Here is a 12,973-nt window from a genome sequence, read left to right on the forward strand (position 1 = left end):
CTAGAACCAGGGATGACCGCTGTAACATTTTACCCACTGTAAGAAGAAAAATTATTGGATTGTTGCTCATTTAATTTGCAAATCATTGTCAAAGATTATGAGTCATGATTTAGGGAGCCATGTTGTCTACTACTGTGTTGCATTAAGTTCAGAGACAGCTGTTTACCATCTGCATTGCAAGCTTCCCTCTAATGACAATTTTCATGATGATGCTAATTTCATTTTCCAACATGACCTTCCACCTGTCCACATTGTGAAAAGTTTGTTAAACCAGTACCTGGTTTAATGACCATTGGTATCACTGTGCTAAAGTGATTGATAAGCATGCCTGGACTAATATGCAATAGAGAACCTATTGGATATTGTCATGAGAAAGATTTGAGACACCAGAGCCATGCAAACTAGCTAAAGATCACTATACAAGCGATAGAAGCATGATTCAGTTGTGCCTCAGGCTGATTGTTTCCATGTCACAGCCTACTGATGCAGTACTTCATGCAACAAGAACACAGATGAAAATAAGATACAAATGGTTTGAACAACTTGGTTCATAATTTACATAAGTTAAGTAAGAAGAAAAACAGATATGCTGTGGGTTAAGTGAACATGGATATCATGGTTTGTATACTGGTACAAAATGTTAGTAGAAAGGGAGAAAACTGTGATGTACAAACAGATTATATAAGGTTTGTGTGTCCTTTATAGTATGAAAGTTTTAGAAACCAGTTAACCCTGTTGTTTGTGAAAAAAGCAATATTAAAACTCCTGAAACGTCTGCACTTTTTAGTTTTGGTGTGCTGCCCCACAATAATCGGAGGAAATCATCTGTCCTAACTCTTTGAAAGCTTTTTTGTTTTTTCTTTTGCCTGTGGACAGTCGAGTCCAAACACACACATTGTAAGTTTCCCATTTGACCAGGTTAGCTCTCTCTCGGCACAGATGAGGTCATAGTCTTAATGCTGTAGCAGAGATAGAGTTACATTAGTTTCATCAGCACCTTTCCAGAGGAATAAAGACCACCTGCACTCCTATTCATATTTATATTATACATCGGTGTTGTAAATCACATATTTTGAACTCAATTTGTGTGATCTGCCTATGTTTGTTTCTTTTTCTAAAGATAACTTTATGAAGAAATAATGTTCTGCCCGTGGTGAACATTATTAGCCATTTTACACAGTGTCAGCTGGCCTCACCTTAGCTTAACTAGTTGTAAATATGGTGTTCTATTTATATCTTTCTTATCGTGCAGTGAGCATCCTTTTGACTTGTCCTGAGGTATGAAGCTGAGTTTCATTCATATGGTTTATTTTTAAACAAACAAGATCGTCATGTTTATTTGGTACATTTTCTTTACATTTAACAGCTAAACTGAAGGACTGGTGTGATGATTTATACAGTGGGGTGAATCAAAAGGCCTAAATTTTATAATAAATTTATTTCAATTAGTGTCATTGTGTTTTGCAGCTAATTGGCATATATTCAGAGCTTCAAATAGCTAATCTGTCAAATTTTATCAGGGGCCTTCTTTTGCAAACAGAGCCTATCTTATCAGTCAAGACAGAAGATATTGGGGAGTTCACTAAACTGTTTAGTGCCAAAGCGTAAGCAAAACATCTGATTATTGTGAATGTATGAGTGTCCTAAAGGTTTAGGCTATTGTGATGTGTCAAAACATGTCTCTTAAGCAAAAATATAACCTTATAACCTTTTATCAGCATGAGAAGTGTAAAGGCCAACTTATACTCTAGTCAAAAATATGGTTGTTACTTTCAATTAAACAACCCACAGCTGTCGCCTGCATTCCAAGGAGAAGCAGCCACTGATCTGTTTTAATCAGATGTCAAAACTATTCAGAAGCATTGAGACTTCATAACAAACCATCCACAGCTGACGTCCGGTTATTGTGGATTTCAACACAATGTGTTCAAATGGGTGTTAAAGGCCAAAACAGAAGGACATCTGTTTTCATGTAGTTACTTTAACTGTAGCAGGACAGTGTTACTCAAACACTGTCCAGATAAAGATTTTTTTATTTTATTTTTTGCTTTTAGTCTGAGGACTGTTTTTCCTCTTTTCTATAAGGATGACTAGTCACATTGAAAAGGGATCTTCCACGTCAAGGTTAAGTCATTTATTTTCAGCATTTGTGATTCAACTCTTAAGTTGTATAATAAAAATTTGCAAAAAATACAATTTCATGGTACTTTCACTGGCAGTGGACACCCGTCTGCTGTTCTTTTTTAAAACAACAAGCTTATACTTTTTATCCAGTACACATAATTATGCTCCACAATTGCAAGAGGTAATGCCAACCTTTTTCCCAGAAGAGATAACCTTTAAAAGTCAGCAGTGTTTTCCCCATGTGAGCCACAGCAGCGCTCTGACAATAGGGATAGTGTTCTGGATCGACCAGAGGCCCAGATCACATTTCCTGTTCCTGATTTAAGATCAACTCAGCTGACTACTGATACAGTCTGCTTCTCAACAACACAGCAAAGGGACCATCACTTTGCTGTTTATTATTTCTGTGTGTGTATGTGTGTGTGTGTGTGTGTGCGTGTGTGTGTGTGCGTGTGTGAGTGAGAGAGCGAGAATGAGAGAGATGGACAAAAACAAAGAGAAACACAGAAATTGATAAGAAGATAGCATGATAGAGAGGGCAAAAAAGTAAAGGGTAAGAGTGGAAGTTAATCAGTAACTTTATCAAAGGCTAGAACTGGAAGGTAGTCATATCATTCTTACTGACTTCAGGGTGAATTTAAAACAAAGAAGCCCTTCCCTGTGTATAATCACTTTACCTTTTGTGCAGTAATAGTGATTCACAGTTATTGCCAAACCTATTATCAGAAGTCAACATGAGAACCTGAGTTCTTAGTCAAATCATCCCTAAGGCAGGTGAGTAAAAAACAAAATTGCACGCACTAATGTTTCTGTGTGGGTGTGTTAAGGAATTCCTTCACGTAACATTAGGTAATATGAGGATCACAGAGTGTTGGAAGATAGAGTGTAAAGATGAGATGTAGAGGCCACTGATCGGATTAAGTTGGTGCTAAAGATGACCAGTCTCTAAATCTATTTTACATGAAAGAAATAAACTGCTAGCTCCCATCAGGTTAAGTCTGGGCCTATTCTTAGCTTGAATAATTCAGGGTAATATTACTATGATACTGCTCACACAATGTGTTTGAATGGGGGATGTGCATTAGTATTAGTTTTCTGACTCATTTTGGCACAGTTCTCGAACCATCCTCGACATCCTTTGCGAAACAGTGTGCATTTTTGAAAACAATTTATGCAAACAGGAAAATACCATGGATTACCTGCAAAAACCAGTCTGTTTCTTACAATCCTTAGTTCGTCTCTGTCAGTGAATATCTCTGTCAAGGAACATATCAGTTGCATAGCAATGGCAGTCCTTGTGTCATTTTGTGCAGATAAACCAAATTTATTGTCATGTTAATATAAAGATTACTTACACCTCCTGAAATTTCTGATTGTTGGGCCACCAATTCTTATCCACATCAAAAACATATCTGGCATCTGTTGTGATGTCATCACGTGCTGCATCCATGGCACCCAGAAGAGTAATGTGTGCAAATATATATTTTCCATATCCAGGCTCCTCTGTTTTGCCTCCTAACGCCTCCTTCACAGCCTCACTTCTCTTCATCTTCCCTTAGGCTGTTGACTTCACACATACCTATGTTGGAGAAAGTCAGGATTCACCTGGGAACAACTTACCAATTCAGGACAGGTTGAGGAACGGACGTCTAAAGGCTCCCACATACTCTGGTGTACTTGACTCCACAGAGGTGCACGCGTACTCCAAGCAGACTCAAAGTGGGCGTCTGCGCAAAGGTACATTTTTAGCAGAGAATTGTACACAACCACTTGCATGGATGTACAAAGGCATTTGCAACTTGTTCTAAGAAATGAGAAAGAGCTTGCTTGATATGCATAAGTGACACGGATTTGAAGCTTGAATAAGTAGTTTTGAGAATTTCTATTCTGATCTGAGAAATGCACCCAAGTGAAACTGAGAAAAACTGTTATTAACTTTGTCAAAAAACCGGCATCATGAGTAATCAGTGTCAGCCCGGGTGTTAAACCATCAGTCATTTTATTCACAGTGTCACATACTTTGTCTACATATCTTCAAAGAAGATGCTGTTTTCATGACTGCATTCTTGGACATAACTAGTAATGTTATATAACCTTCCAATAGCAATTACACTATTCAGCCCCTATAAGAGATTAAGTTACTTTAACAACTTGTTGGCCTGTGTGTTTGAATCTTGTCTGATGAGTTTTTGCTTCTGTATACCAATTCTCAATCTGCCCACTGTGACCAACATCATGAAAGCTTTGATACCAGCGCACTGCACTGATTGCATATGTAGTACTCAGAAGGTTGCTAAAAATCCACTGCAGCAGGAGGAGTTCACACCAATTGCTTATAAAAGCTGAAATGCAAATTAACAGAGCTAAATAAGAGCAATTAAGACATCATTGGCATCATAAAGTGTATGCTCAAAAGCAGTCTTTAAAGAAAGCATGCTTTATATAGAATGTTGTGTAAATATAGCTATCAGTGTGATTAAAATTTAGAACACTTTTGTTTTCCTGTCTTTGGGATATTTTCAGCTTTATTATCTTCTACAGAAATGTTGAACGTAACGAGATGGAGAGAGTGAAATGCATGGAAGTGCTACAGGTCAGAATGGAAATATTGACCCGCTGTAATGAAAACTATTAGTGTCCTTCCATAGAGCCCTGGAACTACCTAGCATATTGATTTTGCTCATATTTAAAATCATTTTTCTAAAATTTTAAATGCTTATTGCACTGTGAGAAATTGGAACATAAGTTAATTTATTTAAACACATAGGGATACATTCCAAGGTTTAGTTTATAATTTTTTTATTTTGTAACTAAAATCTGTTTACAGTCTATGGAGTATTGTCCAGTGCAAGATGAGAGACAAATGAGACAATGCAGAGCAGCTGAAAGGTGATTTTAAAGTAAATTGGGCTTCCCCAAAACATCAACAGTGCTACAGGCTGTTCATCTCCATGACAAACTGCGGTGATGTAGTCATTAAAATAATTCAAGTGTTAAGTGCATATAACACAGCATATTTCTCAGTATTATCTTTTTTTTTTTGACAACATTATTAATAGCTTTATGCCATTATAATGCAAATTCACAGAAATAAACATTTCTCAGTAGATGTAATGGCTCTATAAAAGAGATTTCCTTTTTAAATTAAATTACTGATCAAACCATAAAAATAAATTCAACAAATGACTAAATGAACTGTAGAACTTCAGTTCCTGCGGAACTTCCAGGTTAATTTTAGTTCTATGCAAACCGGTTTCCAACAGGTGGAATGTATGTTGTGGATTTACCATTGTTATTGAAGCTACCAGAAAAAAATATCGTACTAACTTTGTTCCAATGAACTGGTTTGTCTTTGAGGTGTGGCTGAGAACTTTCATTTCACTTGTCCTAAATTTAGTTTGGCTTTTTTGAGGCACCTGAAAGTTGGTAAATGTGAAAATGCTGGCAACATGTTTTCTTTTTGAACTGAATGATTGTATTCAGTGTGGATGCAGACTGCCTTTAGCTCCTTGTTGAAACATCCAGGTATCCTGTTACAGTTTCTGAAGACAGATGTTCCCAGGGACAATACAAAGCTTACAGGGCAATGCTATAATTACTGGGGGCCTGATCATATGAAGAACGTAGCTCTCACATCTTATTCTGACCACACTCTCGTATACTTACTAAAAACTAACAAGTCGCATAAAACCGAAAAAGAAATAAGACCATTTACATTCTGTGCAATCTGATGGATTTAGAGAACTTTTACAAGAATGTTGATTTTGGGAAGTCGTACATCATGTTAAGGTACGTATTCAGAAATTGTCGTGGCACTGTGGAAAATTTGTGCAAACATTTTCAAGAGGAAATGAAGAGCAGTGGTCATCAGTTGTACACCAGCTACTGAATCGTTACCAGAAAGCTCTGAATTTGAACAGCTATTCAAAAAGCAGTAGAAGTACTTGTTACTTTAAATAACTCAAACCTCAGATTTACTGTGGTTAGATACAATGTTGTATTGTATATAAATTCAGGAGGATTATGCTTAATCTTTTTGGTAGATATACGGAAAAAAACAATAATTCTAAAAATATTCTAAATTTTTTGTCTGAATCTTAAGTGTTTCTCTTCAATTTGAGAATGTCATTACTGCATATTCCCAACATTTGAGCTCAAGTGGCTTTCGCAATGTTTTCCAAAAAACTTAAAAATAAAATCTGGGAAGTACATGACATGTTTCTGTTAAACCTCCTGTACTCTGATGTACTCTAAAGAAAATCCAGAGCAAGAAGTTGTGTTCAGTCATCACCTAATTAGTAAATCGAGTTTGGGCTACATGCACACCATGACATCTACAAATCACATTGACCACAGGCTACTTGAACACACAAAAAATATGAAGATCTAGATTAAGTAATAAAATATAAACTTTTAGTTACACAACTCCAATCTCTACAATCTCAGGATGTTTTTAAGTTCATGGCATAAAAACTGTATGTTTTTTACTGGAAAGAGGCATTATCATTCAATGCAATCTATTTATGAGGGACTTCACTGTCCTGAACATGTTTCTTTTTTCATGTAACTTGGAGTTGTACTTAAGTTTCTGAATGCCACTTCAACAAGCAGACAAATACAGAAGCATTTGTTAGCTCTCGTAATACTAATAATACATTCAAAGCTCTAACACACACTCCTGCCAGACAAGTGGTGTGTTGCTATTAATATGTTGGGAAGCAGCAAACTCACTGTTCTGAAACACAAGTGCATGCATAATTGTGCTCAATAACGCCGGTGTTTGCCGACAGGTGATGCTAAAAATACATCGGTCTGCTTGCATGCACTGAAACTTGCACAAAGAGCCTCAGTGCTCCTTCAAAAGAAACAAATGGTGACTATTAATACACTTGCACCAGCACTGATGCACTAATGCATGTGAATGCACCATCAACTGTCACACAAACAGACCCTGGTTATGCAAACACAAAGGCCTGCTGTGTACTCTCTAAAGAAACAACTGCAAGCTATTAATATCTCGGGGTGCATAGGATGGACGCACACAGGAGGATGAGCACATTTGGAGATTGATACTCCAGCTGCTCGGAAGCAGGGGGACAGAATGTGCCCAGCAGCTGTGGATTCCTATAAACGTAAGAAGGGTGGGTGCAGGGAGGAGGGTGGCTACTCCCGCTAGAAGGTGCCAAGCATGGTGAAGTAGCTGTCATGTTATGGACCTCAGGAACTGGTCTAGTATTGAGGAGCTCAGTGCACTACATACTTTGCGTATGTTTCACTACAGGGGGTGAAATGCTTGAGCATATGGAGACTAAAAATTGTGGAGTATATATATACTTTAACTTGAAGTTTAGTCAAGTGAAAAAGCAAAGTCGGCATAATATTTAATTTGCAGCATGAATAGAATTACTGCTGACAGATTATCTGTGAATCTCTCGAGCTGCAGCGAAGCCATTCAACGAAAATAGCAGCTTCTGCTTGCCTAAATGAACCTAGAGGATGTTATGGTGCAGACTAACTTTAGAAACAGGAAGTCACTGTTTCTGTGCGAGTCTCTGTCTGTGCATGGGTGTGCATGCACGCCAGTAAAGTCTAAGCATGTGTGTTTGTTATGCGTGCGTGAATGTGTGTTTGTGTTGGTGTGCTGCTGCACTGGGCCCACAAAAAGAGGATGATCGTGTGAAACGAATATGCTATTACAGAAACCAGAAGTTTGCCTCCTGCTATTTTTAGCACGACAACACTTTAAAGAGAGACAGAGAAGCAAACATACAGATCTTATCGACTTAAACTTCTTCTTGTTCCCACCAGATTTTATCCTGTAATTGTATTTGTGAAGCACAGTTGGTAAATAAGCACTACTCCTAAATAATGTTCGCTACAAACATATCAATCACTGTGAAGCAGAGTTAAAAAGAAGTGTATATGATAGTTTTAATTCTTGTGAAGAACACTGGTAATATGATAGGAAGTAATCATGGGTGCCTTTAATCCCTCAGGGTGAATGCAGATGAAATCTTATCTCTCTAGTTGGCTCTTTGAATGCAGAGTGCAGTGACCAAGCTGGTTTTGTGTCAAGTCAGATGTCATGAATCACGCTGAAACTCTGCCTTAAGATAGATCATTAGTGCATAAACTCTAAATGCAGGTGTTTGGAAAGCATTTTTAGACCAAATCCCCACTGGATGACTTGATTTCACTCAGATGTATTCTATTGCCTCTAACTGTTTTAAGCTGCACTTTTTGTTGCATGAGATGGATTTTCAGTTCCTTTTACAACTTTTACCAATCGCCACAACAGAAATATGTCCGTTTTCAATGCCTGCATGTCAGAAAGTCACAAACGGGAAGCATTAGTTTTAAAATGCAAATTGCTTCTTTGACTGATTGCCTCGTGCTCAGGTATGTTAGCAATGTAGCTTTAGAAAATGGTTCTAGAAAACCTTTCAAGTTTGTCTGCTCTGCTTTTGTCACCTTTTGCAGACCATTCATTTTTGCAAAAAATCCCACAACTTAAATACAAAATGCCATAAAGTTAACATTGACTTTTGTCCTGGTATTCAAGGTTTACACAAATCTTCAACATTTATGGCAAAAAAAGGCCCCATGCAGTTTTTCTGTGTAAAAATATACCGCAGGTGTTCCTTTTCTGACTTCCTGATTATTTCCTTTCTCTCAGGGGAGTTGACTTGTTTGGTGCTCGTGTGTGTTTTTGTGTATGTGAAAGTGTTTGCAGACTATCTGAGTTCCCTCCACCACCACTCGGCTGGTGATTGTTTAATTTCCTTTAAAAACAAGCAGACATTCTTTTGGTAATACTCACTGTGCTGCTCTGACTGGTTCTTCAAGCTGTACCTTAATTTTTTTGTGTGTTGGAATGAAAAAGAGAACATATCAAGCTAAAAGGAAAAAGAAAAAGCATTGTTACATATTGTCAAGTCTCACAGACCAGCCTAAAGTTAATTGGTTTTGTGTGGCTGTTGAAATGCAGAAAAAAATTGTTCACATTTTTTAAAGTGCGACTAGTTCGCTTCTGTACAGAGATGTGCCAGGAATCTGCAGTTTTTGCTGTCTGTCGCACAACAAATCTAATCAAACTTTTGTCTTAAATTATACAAAATGTGTTTTTGATTATTAAATTAATCTGCAGTCATAAAGTCACAACCTGTTTTTGAGTTTCAGTCTCATGTTATGCACGGTAAGTTAAGTGTGTGGGAGTGTTTTCTTTTTCAGGGGAACTCTGTCTACGTCAAGCACATTTCTTTATTTTCTTTCCCACTCTGACTTACTGTAAGAAATGAGAGTTGGTTGTTATTATAGTTGGATGACATCAGCTTGGATGTTATCGGAATAATAAAAATTTTAGAAGTAACTGGAACATTTAGCTAAAAAATATAAGGCACTATCCCAGCTGCTGTGATGTTAGTGACTGTTGCCATGACAGAATAGTTGCTGTGTTACGGTAACAGTTTCCATAACTCCATCTTTTTCACTGTCACTGAACCCCCAGGGCAGCAAGATGTATCCTTCCATACATTCTGTATCTATACTTTTGCATCAGTACTGAAACTTGGCTTTGCACATTTATTAGTTTCAGGTGTCGGTATTGGATTACCTCTATATTTGCACATTGTTTGCAAGATTATGCCAGGTTCACTTTTTCTAGGTGTTTTTTAACCCTCTGGTCAGCTCTTTCTTTTGTAAGTTATACCATGAGAGTAAGTTTGTTTCACAATGATGCTGTTGGACTTCTTGTACTCAGAAATAACCCCTGATATTTTTAGGTTTCTAAATTCAGTGAACTAAAACTTTTGTCTTAGCACGCAATTGTGTAAAAAAGTGTCTGTGTTTTGTTCTATTTACTGGAGGTCTATTTTGTTTTCTTCTGGTGAAATGAGTAAAACAAAGGGCAAAGATGCATATTTACCTTTGAAAAATTATTAGAAGTCTCAAGAGACGTACATTCTCATTGGGAGAACATTATTGATAATCTTTACCAACAGGGAAATAGTTATTAGTTTCAGCCCTAATCTAAAGGTAACTCTCACCCAGTGTCACAGCTCAACTGATCTGTCCTTATTTTTTCTGTTCCCTTGTACAGTGGATGTGATCCTCAGCAGTCAGAGTTGGCCATTTGAAGGGTCAAGCCCATGGATCTGACTTTAACTCACAGGTTGTTACATCCACGTCCAGATTCGGCCATGCTGGCTCCACAGCCTTCATTCTATCTGGAACATCTCACTGCTCAACATTGCTCTCAGTTTTCCCAGCACCACTTGCAGGTGATGTAATACAGATAAAGATGTGTTCCAATAAAGGTCTCAGCATTTATAAGCATGGATGAATTGAGTGATCAGATGCAGTAAGAAGGATTCTGTGTTATTTTAGTTAGTTCAGATATACTGTACAAAATCAACAAACTGAGGTAGTTCTTTATGTATTGTCACATTCCACAGTATCAACATTTTATTTGTACAAAACATGCCAGTAGGGCTATTGTGCAGCCCTATAATAGGGCTGCACAGTGGCGCAGTTGGTAGAGCTGTTGCCTTGCAGCAAGAAGGTTCTGGGCTCGATTCCCGGCCCCGGTCTTTCTGCATGGAGTTTGCATGTTCTTCCTGTGCATGCGTGGGTTTTCTCCGGGTCCTCCAGTTTCCTCCCACAGTCCAAAAAAAAACATGACTGTCAGGTTAATTGGCTTCTCCAAATTGCCCAAATTGTTGTTTGTCCTGTGTGTCTCTGTATTGCCCTGCGACAGACTGGCGACCTGTCCAGGGTGTACCCCGCCTCTCGCCCGGAACGTTAGCTGGAGATGGGCATCAGCAACCCTCCCGACCCCACTAAGGGACCAGGGTGTAAAGAAATGGATGGATGCCAGTTTAATGTAGAAAGACCTCCTACCACATTAACCACAGGAGGAAAGCAGCTGCTTTCCCCACAAGCTGTACACAAGCATAAAACTCAGCAGACATAAGTAGCAACCAGGTCAGAATGTTGTTACCAGATCATTTCCTCCTCATTTACGACTGAGCTGTAAACAATATTTACATTTTGTGCCAGTAATGGTGTACAAATGGTGTTTTTAACCAACATTGGCAGCAGCTAAATGTCACTCCCTTTAAATTCATCTCATGTGTGCGGTGCAAAGAAGACTGGACTGGGTCTAATGTTTGTCAAATTTTTCTTCACAGTATAACACTGAACAAAGACACAGAAAGATGGAGGGGAAAAGAGAAGACCCACAGCAGCTGTTGCCAAAGAATAAAAATGAACAGAGTGAGTTGAATGTGTTTTCAGACATTTTTCTGAGAGGTTGTCAGAGTCTGAGTCATCGCAGCGTAACAGTTTTCAGTGTAAATGAAGGGGATTTCCTTTACTGCCATGTATTATTGTATTCCAAGGAAATTTTCAAAATAACAGAGTCCAAAAAAGAAAATAACAGAAGTGTCCTATATTTTGTTTTGGGAAACCCTGTACTGCTATTTAACATTAGCTTGTACTTAAATTTGCATGAGAGGAATAACTATTTATTATGTTACAATAAAAATAACTACTCTGTGGACTTCATTGTCCTATTTTAATGTGTGGCAGGTGCTGTAGCTAGCAAACACGTAAAGCAGATTCTGCGTGATCATATAATCATGAAGAACCAGCCTCCTCATGATAGGGTTCCTGGCAGCCACTGCAATGCCTCTCCGGGATACAGGTGAGACTGGCACTGATGTCTGTTAAATTCATTGTTGTTTAAAGTTCTATTTTACAAGAATGTTAAAATGTTTTTTGTCAAGGTGGAATCAGTAGTACTTCTTTCTGAATCTGATCTTTTTCGTAATGATACATCCACAAACTTAAATGTAGAAAGTTGCCTTCAGACGTCACCCCGAAACACCAGGTGGGTTTCGGGGTGTTGTGAAAAGGTTATATTATAAAACGATACTCTTTGCTTTCAACATCTCATTGAGAACTGTTAGGCAAAAATATAATGACTTCCACAAACCTGACCTTTATGGGAGAGTGGCAAAAGTAAAACATCATGGAAAGAAACCCTGAAGCCATTGAGGCTGACCTCTAAATATTTGAAAGAAAATACTCTGGTCAGATGAGACTGAAACAGAACATTCTGGCCTCCTTGCAAAACGCTATGTACGACAAAAAATGAATGATCCTAAACATGAAATCACTATGGGGACTTATGGTGGGGGCAGCATAGTGGTGTGGTGATGGTTTTTCAAAAATGGAGATAGTAAAGTTGATCAGAGTTTATGGGGCAAGAAACATGCAGGGAAACTCTGAAACTCTTAGAGGTATGCAAAAGACTTGAGACTGTAAGACTTTCTGCTGGACAGTGACACTAAACATACAACTGCACTAAAAATCAAAGCCTATTTATTTGTTGGAATTACCCAGACTTAAACTTGCGGCTGAGAATGAGTGACAAGGCTTAAGAACTGATGTTCACAACTCTCCCCTTATTTTCCCGTGACTAAGCCAGTGCGTCTGATGTTGTTTTGGTTACCTAGGCCACCCGTGCCTGACATGTCCCTCAAGCCTCAACCTACACCCTGTGACCAGCGAAAGGACCTTGCCCTGCGAAGAACAGGTGAGACTCCTGTTTGTGTTTCTGACCGGGGTTGCCACCCTTAGGTCAATTTTTTTTTTTTTTTAAGATGCTGGTGATTTTCCATTTCATTTACTTTCTGATGTGACGATTACAGTGAAATCTGAGTTATACCTCCAAGTAAAACTTACTGTACTCCGTAGCTTAACATGATACTGTAAACTTCGCTCTAAAAGTTTTTTAATATGATTTGGGCATAAGGAGGATAGAAAATCTAAGATATTCAACACATCT

General features: G+C 38.2%; 1 protein-coding gene across 4 annotated transcripts in view; it reads left to right on the plus strand.

Annotated features, from left to right (window-relative positions):
* LOC103464932 (histone deacetylase 7-like) overlaps window positions 1-12,973 on the plus strand; it is a 46,361-nt gene that overhangs the window by 11,744 nt on the left and 21,644 nt on the right. For 2 of the 4 annotated variants that reach the window (XM_017304996.1, XM_008409344.2), the window contains exons 2-6: window positions 3,684-3,861; window positions 10,223-10,403; window positions 11,313-11,397; window positions 11,713-11,827; window positions 12,642-12,721. In XM_017304996.1, the coding sequence (XP_017160485.1) occupies window positions 10,272-10,403; window positions 11,313-11,397; window positions 11,713-11,827; window positions 12,642-12,721 (412 nt within the window). In that variant the 5' untranslated portion in view covers window positions 3,684-3,861; window positions 10,223-10,271. Of the gene's footprint in view, window positions 1-3,683; window positions 3,862-10,222; window positions 10,404-10,923; window positions 11,107-11,312; window positions 11,398-11,712; window positions 11,828-12,641; window positions 12,722-12,973 lie in introns of those variants that run through there. The other 2 variants (XM_008409345.2, XM_017304997.1) reach the window with 2 other exon arrangements.

Source organism: Poecilia reticulata, linkage group LG5 (assembly GCF_000633615.1).
Source record: "Poecilia reticulata strain Guanapo linkage group LG5, Guppy_female_1.0+MT, whole genome shotgun sequence".
Lineage (NCBI taxonomy): Eukaryota > Metazoa > Chordata > Actinopteri > Cyprinodontiformes > Poeciliidae > Poecilia > Poecilia reticulata.